Source organism: Mya arenaria, chromosome 6 (assembly GCF_026914265.1).
Source record: "Mya arenaria isolate MELC-2E11 chromosome 6, ASM2691426v1".
NCBI classification, from domain to species: domain Eukaryota; kingdom Metazoa; phylum Mollusca; class Bivalvia; order Myida; family Myidae; genus Mya; species Mya arenaria.
Genome location: NC_069127.1, coordinates 28,142,556 through 28,159,779, shown reverse-complemented (window position 1 = coordinate 28,159,779; position 17,224 = coordinate 28,142,556). Strand labels below are relative to the sequence as shown.

Genomic DNA, 17,224 nt, shown 5'->3' with positions numbered 1-17,224 from the left:
GATATCTGGCCGTTATCAAATGCTTCAGCCATTTGTATCAATAAGTATGCATTTGTAAAAAGATAAACAACAGTAATGTTAATGTAAATTTATGTACATGAAAATAACAAACATATTGCACGCATATTACAAACACAAATCATACATAGTTCATATAAACATTGGTATAAAAACAAATATTATCTTCGCAAAGAAATGTATGTGAATCAAACCAAATTAATACATTTGTTATGACTATAAAATTCTGTAAAGTTTCTACATTGTTAATTTTTTACTAGTAAATAGTGTTCAAAATTATACTCTATCCAGAATATTTTATCCGCCGTACACTTATTTTGTTAAATCAGCAGTCAGCCCTTATTGATTTTAATCAGGTGTATTGTAAATAGAGGCTGGATCAGTAGGCAAAATATAATCTCAAATACTAAGCTGGTCAAGTATTGGTATATATTTGATTTAAATGATATCTCATGTAAATAACGCAAAACGGTAAGTTATAATACTGAAGACATTTACACCAACGAAATTAAACATCAGTTCTTCATGACTTCTACCTAGGAAATTGACTGAAAGTGACCCGATTCTGGTTCTATAAGCTATCAGCTTTTGTCAAAATCAAACCAAATGAAATTGGTATAAATTACTTTAAGATTTATAGCAGATTTATAGCTTTGTTATTGTTTACTGTTAATTCATCTCTCTGTCATAATGGAAGAAACTATTGACTTTCCTAACCAGTCAAAAAGTCTTGGTCATGTCACTGCATCCTAGCACTGATAGAATAGCGTTTCTAAATGTATTACAAGCGAAGTCAAACCTACATAAAATCGTTCTATGTTTTGAAAAGTCGCCCATACACAACTTACTTAAAGTAAAAGAATACCGGAGATATGGAGGAAATATTCTGATATGATGTAAAAACCAAACTCCTAAAATCTCAACATATTCTGACCTTGACATCTCGACAATAGATACAATAGATGACCTTTTAAATTCCGGAAATATATCACATTCCCTTTGGTATTAACATATTGTAGCTCACAATGGCATCCAAACAATAGATACAATAATAGATGACGTTATATCGTCCGGAAACATAACAAATTCCCTTTGATGTTAACATATTGTAGCTCACAATGGCTTCTCAACAATAGAAACGGCAATAGATGACGTTATATCGTCCGGAAATGTGACAAAATCCCTTTAATCTCAACATATTGTAGCTCACACTTAACATCTAAACACTAGGTACAACAATATATTGTTGTTTCAAATATTGCACAACTTTGTGGTGGTATAACGTCTTGTTGGTACGATTTCTCCTGTACCCAAATAGTGTCCATAGCTTATTCGGTGGTCACCAATACTCATGTATACAGTTTCACAAACATCCATCAATGTAATCATAATAATTATGATATAATTGATTAAATGAAAATTACAAAGTACAAAAGTATGCAAAAATATTAAACCTCACATTTTTTTTGATAATTTAACGCCATTTATCATCTAGCATTATTATGCTTTATAATCAAACATACATTCAATTATATGTTCATGTATATTAAGTAAAATATGTGAATAAAACAACATGTTTTATTGTAAAATCACATATAAATTGTCAACACCAGAAATAAACATTTCACTGATGGTGAAAATATCTCTGGAATAGCATGCCACTTATTCACATAAAGTCGGAATTTTCACACAATTTAGAGGCACCGTTCATCACAATTCCTCCACAGTCCCTTCCTCGAACAGAACACAATACCTGGGACCATTCTCCTGCAAAGCAAGACACAATAAAACAATTAACAGCAATAACAAAATCTATTAAATATCTCGCCATTAAGACAATTAATTCCCACCAAAATCAAAAGGAAGCTTCCGACATCTATCAATTTTTGAAAATTTGAAAAATAAAGTTTGTTTCATTTAAATAAAGAGGCAACTTAATTTTGTGCATTTTAGAAACGAGCAGAAACGGGTTTAGCATAAGAAAACAATACAATAGTAAGGAATTTTGATTAGAAAAATGATGCAAATTTAGATTTTCAAAGACATAATTTTTATGAATTTGACAGAAAAGGCTAGGAATTGTTCTTAATTATAGTTATATTAGGTTTCTACTACCAAATATGTAAAGTTTGTATGTATTTATAATCACATTCTTAGTTCTAATCAAAACAAAAGAAATAGTTCATGCTTAAAGCATTAAATTCTATGTAGGCAGGTACAATGTAGGTGCCCATGCTGGTCTCCATGAGGGCAGAAGCGTGTTACAAAAGAGGACAGGGTACAGCACCCTTTCAAGACTCTTTAGCTAGAACACTATCATTAGAACAAACCTTGATATCATAGTCGAGCACAAAGCTTGGAATGTCGAGCTGGTCAGGGTTTATTTTCGCGTACAGATACTGCACACCCTTTAACGAGTGGACCTTCTGTTTTATGTCAGATGCCGTAAACGTGGTGAAAAACCAGGTCGCAAACTGAAACATATCGAAGGTTATTGTGTCATACAGGGAGTTTGATCATTTTCTATAGCAACAATTGTTTATGGAACAAGAGCCCAACAAAGGCTTATGCTCTACTATGCTCTACTGGCATGGCGTTTTTGGTCATATCCAGAGCATGTGTGTATCTATATTCAAAAGGAACATACTGAAAGTGCACTTAGAACATTTCACTCCATTACAGTCTTGTAATATACAAAATGGCTTGTTAATATGGAGGCTCTATTGATTACAGAAATTTTGCCAATTACAAAGGCAATAATCCAGGATAAGTTTAGAATCATCAGGTACACCATAATATACATGTACTGAGGCTATATTATGTTCTCAAGCTCAATAATAGCTATAAATCCTTTTTAACAAAGGCGAAGTAAAACAGAACACCTATTGCACTCTCTAGGAACAGGTTGTTCCTCAAAGACTGTAACTTCCACTAAGCTACAATTGCAATGTTGACAATCTCATGGGCCATAATCCAGTCAAGCATGGGCAAATCCGGCCGGTCTTCGAAAGAAACCTAGCTCTGATGGATATCTTGCTACTGTATAAGTTTAATTAAGATACAATCAAAACTAAAGACTCTATTGTGTTCACAAGCAAGCATTTACAGACACATGCACGGACAACCAAACGACAGACACAGGGCCATCACATAAGCCCTTAGAGCCATTGGCCAGTAAAGCGAAAAACACAATCTCTCCTTTGGTCAACTTGATACAAATGTGAAGTGAATGCTGTATAGAATAGAAAGATCATCTGGATACCAAACAAATGGTTCAACTAATCAAACAGGGTTTAAAAACCATAACTGATATTTGATATCACGAACTGAACCAAAAAGCAGACACAAACAAATTCGAAACATTTACCTTTGACCACCATGTTGGGTGTACAACATAAAAGGATTTAAGGTTCTTCTTGTATCTGAAAACATAAAAAACATATTTGAAAATCTTTATCTCAGTATAGAAAACAAGAGAATCACAAGAGGATGACAATGTCCTTTTCAATATGTGTTTATATATATGTTGAGGGCCATAATTCAACAATTATAAAATAAAATCACAAAAAAAATCATTGATGTTATTCGAGAAAAGAATCAAACATTAATGTAATGTATTTGGTTGCTTTAAGATTGCAGCATTTTTTTATAAAGACATTACATGAGTTAGGGGCATGTTTTTTTTGTATTGTCACATATGAAGAAAAGGTGTATTTTTAGCATTGGGAATTGGTAAGAAAAAGACACTGAATCCACAGTAGTAAATTATACATACTTATGGTCTAGGATATGGTAGACGTTCTTGAGGAAGTTCATGGGCGGGAGGTTTTGTCCGCTCGTGTGTGTGTGGAAGTAAACCACCACGTAATCCTGCTCCACAATTGGGTCCAGCAGTCGGATGGCATACAGCAGAGCCTGCATGGTAAAATTAGGTATAAAGGTACTAATTGTTTGTTTCAAGGCCAAAAACTAGAGGGAATATAGGTCAGGATAAAAAACAAACATTTTATTTTAGGAATATAAAGTAATGTTTTGTATGATTTCTACACTAAAAACTGTTGCAATTTGGTCAAATTATATTTACAAGTCTCTCCTGTGCATGGAAGTACTAATAATGTATCCCAGAAACTAAAAAAATGGTCAGAAACATTAGTCTGTTGGCATCTTTTTTATGTATATAGTATAGTGCTAATAAATATGTGTAGGGTGGGAAACCGGAAAAAAAAATTGTTATGCCTTAAAATATAATAATAATAACAATTGTGTCATTTCAGTCCCATAACTCCACTGAATTTATGTTAACCAAGTATTTCAGGAAAGAATATAACATGTGTAGCATCCAGGGATATTTTGAGGACTTTGAAATATTATAAAATCATATATTGGCAAATAGTTGTCCATGGAGTTCAACTTCATCTGAGTGCAAATCACAAATAGAGGTTTTGAACCGTCCTGTAACATAATACATTATTGTTTGCGTTTCAATGACAAATCAGAATATCCCTTGGGCTTCAATTGTGTTTCTAAGAATCTTATACAAGTACATTTTAACATACTTAGCAGGCATTAAATATGTACTGTGTTTTAGTTTTCTGCATTGTATCGAAATATTCTTTTTACAAAGCTTTAAGGACATAATCAAAACCTTTTCTAGGTCCACAGTGGAAGCAGGGAAGTTCCTCCCCACAAAAACAATGACGGGCCTGCCAAACCGGTCCTGTCCTGTCCTGTACAGACAACGCAGGGAAGCAATGTCTGTAAGGTCTTCTGTCCTTGCTCGCTTTAGTAGCCGCTCATACCTGCAATAATGTTGTACATGTACAAGCTGGCAGGAATGGAGATAAGAGTTTAAACGAATTCAGTGAAAACTCTTTCATCTTTTAAATGCAACATTGTCAAACATGTACAAGCTGGCAGGAATCGAGATCAGATTATTAACAAATTCAGTGCAAATCATCTTTTAAATATTTTAGTAAAACTGACTTTTTTAGTATGTTTTTAAAGTAGTTTCATAATATTAACTAAAAAAATGACAATATTCCTTTTATCTACAGATCCAGCAGAATTGTTTAAATTTATTTCAGTTTTACCATAAGACATATAAAATGATGTTAGTTGAATAATTTCTCAATAAATGTTAAGCCTAACAACCAGTTAACGATTTTCACCCTGCTGGGACTTGAACCAACACATTCTTGGATGAAGACTGACACCTATATCACACGACAACTCTCAACCTGGTTAGGCTTGAACCCACGACCTCTTGGGTGAGAGCAGACACCTATTCCACTAGACCACTTTTACCCTGGTGACAATCAAACCCCCAACCTCTTTGGTGAAAGGCGGACACCTATACCCCTAGACCACTCTCACCCTGGATGAGATCAAACCCATAACCTCTTGGGTGCAATGTACACCTTTTCCACTAGACCACTTTTACCCTGGTGAGGATCAAACCGACAACTGCTTGGGTAAAAGGCAGATACCTCTACAGCTAGACAACCCCTATAATGAAGGAGTTTAGACCCACCTCGTACGTGAGAGACAGACACCTGTACGTTTAGAACTCTCGTTCTGGCAAGGACGGAACCCAATAACCCTTAAATGATAGGGGGACACCTTAACCACTAGACCATACTGTTTGCCAACTAGCAATGAAAAAAAACATGGTGAGCTGTGTTTCGTAACATTTGGATTTACTTGCTTACATGTTGTTGTTTTTTACACATTTCATATCCAATACTAGTAAAGTACAGAAAAGAATTTTGTCCAAGAATGAAAATCCATAATCACATACAAATCAGTTCAGACTAACTAACGTACCTCTTCCTCGCTTCCACCTTTTTCATATCAACATCGGACCTGGGATTGAGGCGTTTCTGTGTGTCTGGGTCGGCTTGCATGCTTGCGAAAGGGTGCTGCCCAACGGTGCCATTTATTGACTTACCGAACTCTGCGTTCAGGTCAACAGTCTTGTCATCAAAGTCTCGATCATCTGTCAAGACCAACAAAAATAATTGTTTTTTTCTTTTTAACTGTCCAAAAAAAATACAGAATTATTTTTTTTATCAAAATGATGTACCATAAAAGATAATGACTATAAGTAAAAACAATTGTACAATTGTACAATCGAAATACAATGTACAAAAATGGGTCAAGCCAAACAAATATGGTATGTCGTGAAGTCAAAAACACATAATTAATGTCTAAAACATACACAATGAAGATGTGTACAAACAATTATTCATCTATGTCTAGAACACACATAATGAACTTAATTGTACACTTAAAACTAAAGAAGTTACAGCTTATAACGATGTAATGTTTGTATTCTGTTTAAATTATCAAATGCAATATCACTCTAACAAAATATGCACAAATAGAATGGTACAATGTATATTCATCTACGCTAGATATTGTTAACAAAGGAAGAAATATTAAGACCAAATACATTCTATTGAAGAGTTTATATTGGTAATCAATTTTATATACTTGAGTATGTATAAACGCTCCTACTACCCTTCCTCAGATGAACTAATGTCATTTTGACTTTATTCATGTTTTCTATGAACTCGACAGCTTCAAATTACCACTGATCTTCCAATATTGATGCTTGTGATTGGTAAAATGACATTTTATTGCCATGAAATGTATGGGGTGTAGATGAAACAAGTGAAAAATTGACACAGCTGTGGTGAATACAGTGGAATTAATACTACATTCAATGAACTTAGAATAACTATTTTTGACAGGGCTTCCATTAAGAATTTGAAACTGGAAGTACGAACTTCCTGTCCTTCCATATTGGAAGTTTTTCACTGAAATTTGGAAGTTTAAGTTTCCCGAAAATAATTATTTTTTCCACTGTATTTCAACTAGCATGTTAAAAAATCAAATAATTTGGAACTATAAATTGCCAAATTCATAGATTCGGATCATAATAATTAATTTTACTTAAAGACTGATTGAAATTGTGACAATAAATGTAATACTGACACCAGGTTATGACATTTTGAGCATCTGTGCTTTCAACTTTGGAAGTTTTATTTAAAATTATGAAAGTTTTTGTACTTCTCAAATCTGAGGGATCAAATTTGGAAGTTTTAAACCTTTTCTAGGGGATAATATACTTCCAAACTTCCTTTAACTGAAGCCCTGTTTTGAGAGAGGTAGTCTGATTGTTCTAGAAAAAATTCGCCAAAAATGAGTATAAATAAAACATTGAATATCAGTCTTTGAATTGCTGTTCCTCCACGAACTCAACAGAAATTGAGCTCATAATGTCAATGGTGAAAGTACCCATGGCAGGAATTGAGCTCATAACCCCTTGGGTGAAAGTACCGATGGCAGGAATTGTGCTCATAATCTCTTGGGTGGAAATATCCATGGCCTGATTTGTGCTTATTACCTCTTGGGTGGAAATACCCATGGCCTGATTTGTGCTCATTACCTCTTGGGTGGAAATACCCATGGCCTGATTTGTGCTTATTACCTCTTGGGTGGAAATATCCATGGCCTGATTTGTGCTTATTACCTCTTGGGTGGAAATACCCATGGCCTGATTTGTGCTTATTACCTCTTGGGTGGAAATACCCATGGCCTGATTTGTGCTCATTACGTCACCTAAGTGCAATAACTCAATATCTGCTTCTATTTCCATATGCAGTTATTCAATTAATGCACTAGGGTGACGATTACCTCTTGGGTGAGACGACAAAACCTAGGCCAACTGGTTACTTTGCTTTTTATGGAAATGATTTCAAACACATTTTTTTAGACAAACAAAATGTGCCCTACATTGTCACGAAATTATTTTATATTGACCACAGAAACACTAACCAGACTTTGGGTATATGGGTTTATCCATGATGCGGATCTGACGTTCAGGGATCACTGGCTCCCCCATATCATCCCCTATATCCTCAGGTAAATGTGCCAAGCTCTCACGCTCCTCTTGTGGATTGCGTGGGAAATACAGTGGTAACACTTCCTCATATACATTCTAAATAAATAATAATCATAAATTGATCATTAGACAACATTTGACACATTACAAACAAAGGTGTTTGATCAATTACACATGCATACATGATGTATCCCAAAGCCAGGGATAAAATCGTATGCTCAATCACTGGGCCCCCTGGCAAGATCCCCTTGAATTTTTGTTTGTGTGTGTGATTGGAAAAAATGTAGACTACTTTGCTTTTTTACAATTCATTTTCTTACAGCATATACCGTATACTCAATACAGATTTTTTCATCTACAAGGGCGTTTAAAAATTAAAAACATGAACAAATAAAACGCCTGTGCCATAATGATTAATGACAAATGATGAAAAAACCCTGGGAAGCCTTTAAGAAACTTGGCATGCATGCAGGTGTACATCTTTAATAAATCTTATTATATGGCATAGAAAGTTAACTTCCATAATAGTGTGTATAATGAGATCAGATCGCTGTTTTTCATATTTACGATCGAAATTTAATGTTTTATGGCTAAAAGCGTTGTTAACGCTTTAAGACAAATGAGTTGTTCAACATAAAACTTCAATTTTTGAACGTAATATGAAAACTTGCGATCTAATCTTTTGTCAGGAGTCTTATATCATTGGTTTCCAAACACTTACGCAAAAATAACCTAATTCCAAGACAAAAAAATAAAAAGTTTTCAAAACAGACAGTGCAGCTTTAAATTTCACTACAAAATAGTTCAAAAATACTTTTATCTGGAAATCATGTAGGCAAAATTTCAATAAGTCAATTATTGGTAATCATTATAAATTGATTACAGTAAAGTTATGTCGTTAGTCTCAAAGCAATTCTTTCATGAGCACCACTACGTGTTTAGACTTACATAAGTTCCATCATCACAGACAAATATTATGGCATCAACATCACTTCCATATTTCTCCAAAAACCGCCGCACTGTCCCTGGAGAAGGAAGTAAAAGATGAAATAAGTATCAAGGAAACAAGAGAACTGCACAGCCACAGCAAGGCTCCTCTGTTTGTTTTAGTCAATTAGAGGCATAACTCCTTACATATTAAAGCAAGTACATGTATATGTAAATATGTATACAAATTTCCATGTAATCATCTTGAATGGTTATTAAGATATGGCCAAATTAAGGTTAAAGTTATTGAAGGACTTTTACATGGGGCATAACTAAACAATTATTTAAGTGCTGGTTATGAACCTTGCTATTAATGTGCACTCTGTCACTAGTAACATCTGTACAAATATAAATGGTTGTATTAAATTATGGCAAGTTATTTTTTTTTACATTTTTCAACTTTAACAAGGCATAACTCAACAAATCCTAGAAAAAGTGCAATAGGCATTGCTACCAATTTGCATTTTGTACATTGTGACATGCGTATTAAGTTTCATGTGAATATTTTGAAAGGTTATAAAGTCTTTGCCAAGTCACAATTTTTGCATGACTTTTTCAAAGGACATTACTTAACAATCATTAAATCCAGATTTATGGGTCTTGCTGTACATGTGCTAATAGTAATATCTGTACCAAGTTTCATTTAAATGTAACTTGATCTGTTTTTAAGTTATTGCCAAGATAAAAGCTTTGCACAATGATGCTGACGACACCAAGGCTATGAAAATAACGTATTTTCTTAAAAAAAAACAGGCAAGCTTAAAAGAACAAAGAAAGATTTAATATATAGTCAGGTAGCATATCATGTCCGTGGTTCTATGTACTTATGTTATTGCAATTTGAAGATATACATATATATATCATCTATCATTCCACAGAGCACCAGAAACAGATGATTCTTTAGGTAAATAGGTTGATCATGGGGATAACTCCACCTATTAATGAAGCCAGAGTGATTGTCCTTAATACACAATCATGTTCATATTGTCAATTCTTAAATGTGTACTTACATGTAGCTATGTAAATATTTTGATTTTTTGGTTAATATTGGCCAGTGTTAAATTTTGTACTAACAACATAAGGGTTTAATACCTCGTCCTGTATGTTTTCATTTCTGCAAAAGATGGACAAGCTTAACAGTAATAAGTTAAGTCTTATTGTCTTAATATGTCTGGACTTACGTATTGCAATATGAGCGCCTTCTTTTGGCGGATACCCTCTTTTACCAGAATGTACACAACATAAACCCAAGGTGCGGATAGAATTCTCTCTGTAACAGGAACGACACATGAATTGAATGATATCAGCAAACCCACCCCATATTAAACCATGATAACATACATGTTGTATAGATATAATACATACTAATAAAAACATATCATCATCATCATCATATATATCATTTACATACATGTCTTTCTGTGTATAAAATCTTATCTGTAACAGCACTGCTAAATCAGCAGAGTAATTAAGTAGTAAAGAACAAAACACGTCATCCGTAGACAATAGAAAAAAACTGTCATTGAAGTTACAATTGTATGCTAGAACATATACATGTAACTTAAAAACAGAGGTCTAAATTGGACCGCAAGCCCTGCACTGTTAAAACATTATCCGCTCTTGTCAATTTTTTTAATAGACGATAAAATGTAATGTTTTATGAAGGTTTTAAAACGACAGGGTGCTAAGGGATAAAAGGGCACATTGTATCTGGCTGTGCTGAACTCGGAACATTATGACTTTGAAAATATAAGGAATTGCGTTAACTCATGAAATACTAGGTTTCAACTGCCAACTATGTAATGTTTGTATGTAATTATATATGTTGTAAATCAAAACAAAATTTATAACAGGTGCACATGTTGGTTTCCTTGAAGGACGAAGGGTGTCAGCGAAAACGGACAGGGTACAGCACCCTTCCATAACTCTTAAGATAAAACCCTAAATACTGAGCTTGTTACAAATTTTCAAGCGACTTAGCAAAGCAGCAAAACAACACTTATTGAATTGGGCTTGTTCAACCTAAAGTGTTATTTCGATAACTGCTATTAATCCAAACCTGACTAGTTGCAGAACATTTCTGTAGCTGCAGAACAGAGCCCCTTCTGCTGCAGTCACATATTTCACGTTGTACCTCGGCCCGACCGTGTGGATCACATAGCGGCTCAACAGGTCAAAACCCTCACTGATTTTGGCATCACCAGTCTTGCACACTGAAAATATCATAGAAAAATGTGCTAAGAATTTATTGTGGTTTAACTTTATAAGACCACATTACAACTATGTGACTCTAAACCCTGTCTTAGTATCTAGCACATAGCATCACTGTAAGCAAATCGTAGCCCCACTTGCCAGCAGGGAGTGCCGAGTGAAATCTCTAATTTGGCCGGATAAATTTCAGAGGCAGTGACATTAATAATGAATTACTGCCAGGAATATAATAAAAATAACAGGCAACTGTCAGTTAGCATAAGTAACATTATAGTGATCAATGTCTGATTCCAATAAGCAACAGTTATTTGATTGTGTTTGTAAACATATCACCTTTTATGTTGTTTTTAATTTCTGCCTCCAATTTGGGACCTGCCTTTGTGTAGAGTGTCTCTGTAACGCTAGATCTTTCTGTCATTCGTTCATTTGTTGAATGTACGATGGCATGAACACTCAATTCAGTTATGTCACCACTCCTGAAATATACATGCCAAATAATTAAACATTTTTATTGTTTTTATTTAATTTCAGAATAACAAATGGACATTAATTGAATTATAGAATAAACCAACAAAACAAAAATAAATCAAAGTATGTTCATCTCTTAGACAGTACTAAATGTCAAATCATAATCTTATCTTTGAATAAAGTTTGATGAGGAGTTTTGATTGTTGTTCAATACAAACTTTTAATTTATTCTGATCCATTATTTTAGATAAAATATAAAGTAAATCTTGACATTTTACTCTTAAGATGTGGAAACTGGGTACACATTGAAGTTACATCTGATGTTGATTTTCTTTATCTTAAGTACCATAAAATTATTTTGTTGTTCAAGTCATTTCTCCATGGGAATGGTGACACTTTTTCTTCACTCTCAGAATGGTTTTGACTGTCCTCATCAGACGCAAGAGGCAACACCGTAAAATTCCACCGTGTCATATTGTCAACATAAACCACATGGTCTCTGGCTCCGAGTGGGTCTTGTGAGCCTTCCTCCTCCATCATTTTGTCACAGTTTTATAACCGAATAAATTTCACAAAATGGCCATACAGTGCAGATAATTGATCAACTGATGTTGTCCCGTTTTGTTAAATAAATATAAATGCTTTTCAATGAATACAATGTTAAACTATCTCACAATTGGATTTAACTAAACACAAACTATCTTCTTGAATGTTGTCACATTCGTTATCTTGGAGTTTATGCTTTCAAATGCCTTACACTCGTGAGTTGCTATCTAGTGACTTATTTTGAGAACATTTTTGACTTCCGCCATTTTAAAATCATGTGACTTGTGTTCAAATTGATAGTTATAACGTACATTAGAAATCTGGTGAATGGCGTGTAACAACGGACCTATTAATCAGGTCCTTGCTGTAACCATTTACTTCTAAGACCACAGTCATTTTTACTACAATATATTTTATATCTTTATATAGACACTTACCTGGCTTTCCACTTTAATACAGTCCCAACTGAAAAAAAACAAGCAACTGGCTGCTGTACAACAATCAAAAACACAAAATTTAATCACAAGAAAACATAACGTTGACCAGTTCAGCGTCTCACAAAATTGAGTAAAATATATCATCCTAAGGTCAGGAAATAATAAGGCTTCCTACAACGCAATGTTTTTTCCAATATTTTATTATGGAAACTATCATTGTTTGTAATTAAGTGACAATTTATGTTAAGTTCAATGCAAAAAGAGCACCTGTGTCTTCGCTTTCATTCAACTTTAATAAAATATTGATTCTTGAATATCAGCACCTTTTTTCTGAATTAACATCCGGGTCAATAGGGGGAGGGGGGGGGGTAGATAACTAGCTGTGATCTTGCGCCTACTGCGTGACCACGTCAAACAAAATTCAAAACGCCGTCAGTTCTTTTCAGTCTTATTTCTTGTTTACATCTAGTTAAAATGTTTTAAAGTTGTTAGTTAACCTCTTGTGTTTCAAACTTTAATATTTATTCTTCTAAAAGATGCCATTGCAATATGCAGGGGCGGGCCAAGGAATTGACGTCAGAGTGAGCGTTCCCTTCTAAAACCGGTAGTGATCTCAATTTCTTTAAATTGAGTAGACGACAAAATCATTAATTGAACTACTTGTTCTTTCCCTGAGCCTAAACTCGGACATTTGAGAGTAATCTTTATTCATGATGTTAACGAAAGCCATTTGCATGCACGCGGCTATGATTACGTTAGTTGTATGTGGCGTCTTGTGTTTAATTTAACAGTTAACTACTTAAAACTTGACCCCTTTTTGATTCTAAATATTATCTGCGACGTTATTTTTTTTTTAAATTTCTTTGTTGATGAGTTTTGGTATAGGGTGACGATGAGTGATGGTCAAAGTGAACTATTACCGAAGTGAACTATGATAACCGAAGTAAACCATTTCATAACCGAAGTATACCACTGATATCGCTGTTTAGTGTAGCACTGCTTTAATAATAGGTACTATATTTGTATGAGTTATCCTTTTTAAACAAGTGTTAAACTAGACAATAGACATTATACAATTATACAGTAGACGGACTATTGATTCGTTTGATAATTAAGTAAAATCAGTAAAATTTCAAGTCTGCCTCATATAATATTTTAATATTAATTAATTAAAGTAAAAAAAAATCGTGCTACAACCATGATCATACTATTTTTGTATATTTTCCAAAACTTGTGTTGAGCACTTATTTAATATGAAAATGTTTTTAAAATTATGAAACAATAACTTGTCGTTTAGTTTCTGATGTATAATACATTATATTTATAAAATATTTGCGTTCCCTATTTTATAACTTATAGATGGTTCAGTCCGTCCACTGCAATCGGAACACCTCGTCTATCTCGAAACTTGCCGGAGACGGCCGAGTTGTTACGATTGTACAATCTGGTTCACTTCGGTTCAATGAACCGTTCAAAATTTCCAACATTCGGGACGACAATGCCATATTAAAATGATTCAAATATTCAATTACTTGCACTTGTCTTTGAAATGTTAACAGTACAGATTTAACTGGTGTTATTCAAGACGGGCGGAGAGAGCGTTGCGATTGTTATCTGCTTTAAGCAAACGAGAACCAAATGATAACGTTATGTCTGTTCCGACGTTTTCGGCAGGAAACGTAAGTACGTCATAGTAATAGTAAGAATTACCGGATGAAAGCTTTAAAATAGCGAAGGTAAAGACGTTATAGACCACAATAAACTCAAATATTATGTTATTTTTTGCGTAAATATTGTTAAGAACACATTCTATAACATCTTTAACCTTGACTAAGATGTATCAAACTCTTGTCATGTTCATTACTTTGAACATTCACCAATCTGATGATCTTACCACGGGGTTCCAACTCTGTAACACGTGAAAAGGTTGAATGACGAGTGTGTGTCACGGAAGCCTAGCTGTAGATAATGACTTAGATTTGTGCCGAGCATTGTTTGTAATCAGCGAAACTTAATATTGTTTAGGAAGTTGTTTCAATTAGCCCAAGTCCCCTGACAAAATGCATTTGCCAGTAATAATACTAAAGAGAACAATCAAAACCAAGTACACAAATGTAGTTAAAGGACATTTTTTTTTGGAAATGAAAATATACAAGTAGCAAGCAACTATAAGCATCTAGGCATTGTGTGTGATAGAAAAATACACAGATGGACTCCATGAACGATGCTGCAAATACACTTTGAGGGACTTACTTTGGAATATTCACAAATGGATTAAGTTCAGAGCAAGTAAGCCCCATAACCTTGAGGACTATTTACCAAACTGAGGTACTTCCAAAAGCGTTGTACGACTGTGAAACCTAAAGTGTTTATTTTAACGCACATTAGAACATGCCCCCTAGATTCTGCATTAATCACACAAACACAGGTATTTAAAAGAACATATTATGCGGTGCATTTTAAGTCAAATTAATGTGTGTGTTTTTTTAACAATTAAAACATTATTGTCATTATTTTATGATATCATTTTAAAGCTTTTCGGCAAAATAGTGCTTTTTCTGTCACATGTTTAAACAGTTACACAACTTTTATTTTTGTTTATACGCGCAAGATCTCAGCTTTATTTGAACCTTTACTATAATAATTGTTTTTATTTAAATACATAACTGTCTACCATCTGGGTAATCTTTGTTCTTGAATATGTATAAATTTATTATACAAGTACTGATATGTCTGTATTACTATTTATTTGCTTAGATATTCTATAACTATCTGTGTGTATATCTTCTTTGAAAATAAAATATATTTCTAAATAACCCACTGAAATGTGGCGGATGAAACTGCTGATACAGTTTTGATAAACGGTTTGGTCAGAGCTGTTGTAAATGATTTATTGTGAATCTGTCCGGCGGTCCCATTGGCAGGGGTGCGAATATGGTCACTAACGGGTGATATACAGCCTAAGGAATCCGACTACATGTCAGTTTCTATTTCATTTAGATATATGCCTTCAGAGTCTTAGAACATAAATTTAGTACACACATCATTTTTATATAGCAACCTGCAACATTTATGATTCATCTGGACCATTATAAATACTATTTTATGCGATGCGCAATATGGTTTTCGTATTTATATTGAAAGTATTTCCCTTATCCAATTAGAAGACATACTTTACTTTTAAAATATTTTACATTTGATTTTCATATTGGTCGACGTTTAATTTGTCGTTCTTATAGGTTGAAACTTCAACATATTGGGTCGTTCAATGTGTGATTTTACAGCATATCTAATTATTTTTTGTGAGTAATGAGCATATCATTCAACCAGACACTTGAAATTCGAACTACATATAAAGCATTGCTGTAAGAAGTAAACGGGTAATATGATAAAAAAAAATATGCATGTGAAAGACCATTAATAATAATTGACGAAATACTTAATATACAAATACGTACATTCATATTACTGTTAATTACGTGAACACATGTTCATTGATAAAACACGACTAGAGATAAAAAAGGAGGGGCTTTGTCAGCCCTGCATGTATATTGTTAGTTGTTCTAGTGTATTGTTAGTTGCGGTCGGTGGAATTACCGAAAACCCGAATTCTGGTAAATACCGAAATCCCCTTTCATTTATAGGTATATATCGCTTCTTTTATACGCCCGGATTTAATACTTTATTGTGTTCGAATGATGTATGCCGTAATTGTTGGAGGTTGGAGAGCGGTGGAGAAGTCGGAGGAGGGGTGGGGGTCGTGGTGACTAAAACCCGGGACCTCCTTTCATTTACATAAGTTCATACAAAAGAAGAGTATACTAGGGGGTAATTGTTGGAGGTTGGAGAGGGGTGGAGAAGTCGGAGGAGGGGCGGGGTGTGAGTCGTGGTGACTAAAACCCGGGACCCCCTTTCATTTACCTAAGTTCATACAAAAGAAGCTAGAGTATACGAGGAGGTAATTGTTGGAGGTTGGAGAAGTCGGAGGAGGGGTAGGGATGGGGGTCGTGCCGGTGACTAAAACCCGGGACCCCCTTTCATTTACATAAGATTATACAAAAGAAGAGTACGCGAGGAGGTTCTTACGCCGTTGCTTCAAAACTGCATTGTGTTTGTGGCTTGTATGCCGTAGTTGTTCGTGGTTGGAGAGGGCAGTGGGAGTCAAATGAGGTGGTGGAGGTGAAAACCCGGAACCCCCTTCCATATCCAAAAGTACCTAAAATAGAGTATGCGACTTGGTTTGGTTATGCCGGGATGATCCCATTCATTGTGTTTATCGCTTGTATGCCACACGTAGTCGTATATGTGGGGGGAGGGGGGGGGGGGGGGGTAAAACCCGGCACCCTTTTATGTTCATAAGTAAATACAATAGAGTATGCGAGGTGGTTTGTACGCCGGGATTAATTACTTCATTGTGTCATCGCGTATATGCCGTAGTTGGTTGTAGTTTGAGAAGGGAAGGGGAGTCGGTGGAGGGGGGTTGTTTAATAGCTGTCTTATTTGTTTATTTAAATTGCTTGTCATTAGTTATCAGTTTATATCGTTGAAAGCGCCTTTGAACGTGTATATAAAAATGGTGCTATTGTGAACAAGTTGCGTGTCGAGAAAGGTGAATATTTGGTATCAATCGGGATAGTTGATTATACAATTG

General features: G+C 34.5%; 1 protein-coding gene across 1 annotated transcript; it reads right to left on the bottom strand.

Annotated features, from left to right (window-relative positions):
• Positions 1-73: 73 nt before the first annotated feature.
• Positions 74-12,402, bottom strand: LOC128237303 (protein GDAP2 homolog). Its single transcript, XM_052952691.1, has 12 exons — positions 11,937-12,402; positions 11,456-11,598; positions 10,971-11,124; positions 10,093-10,181; positions 8,873-8,949; positions 7,858-8,020; positions 5,842-6,013; positions 4,664-4,817; positions 3,794-3,933; positions 3,386-3,440; positions 2,349-2,492; positions 74-1,785 (listed from the first exon to the last, which is right to left on the bottom strand). Exons 1-12 carry the CDS (start codon positions 12,128-12,130, stop codon positions 1,729-1,731), a joined length of 1,542 nt encoding a protein of 513 aa, XP_052808651.1. The 5' UTR covers positions 12,131-12,402; the 3' UTR covers positions 74-1,728.
• Between the last annotated feature and the right edge of the window lie 4,822 nt (positions 12,403-17,224).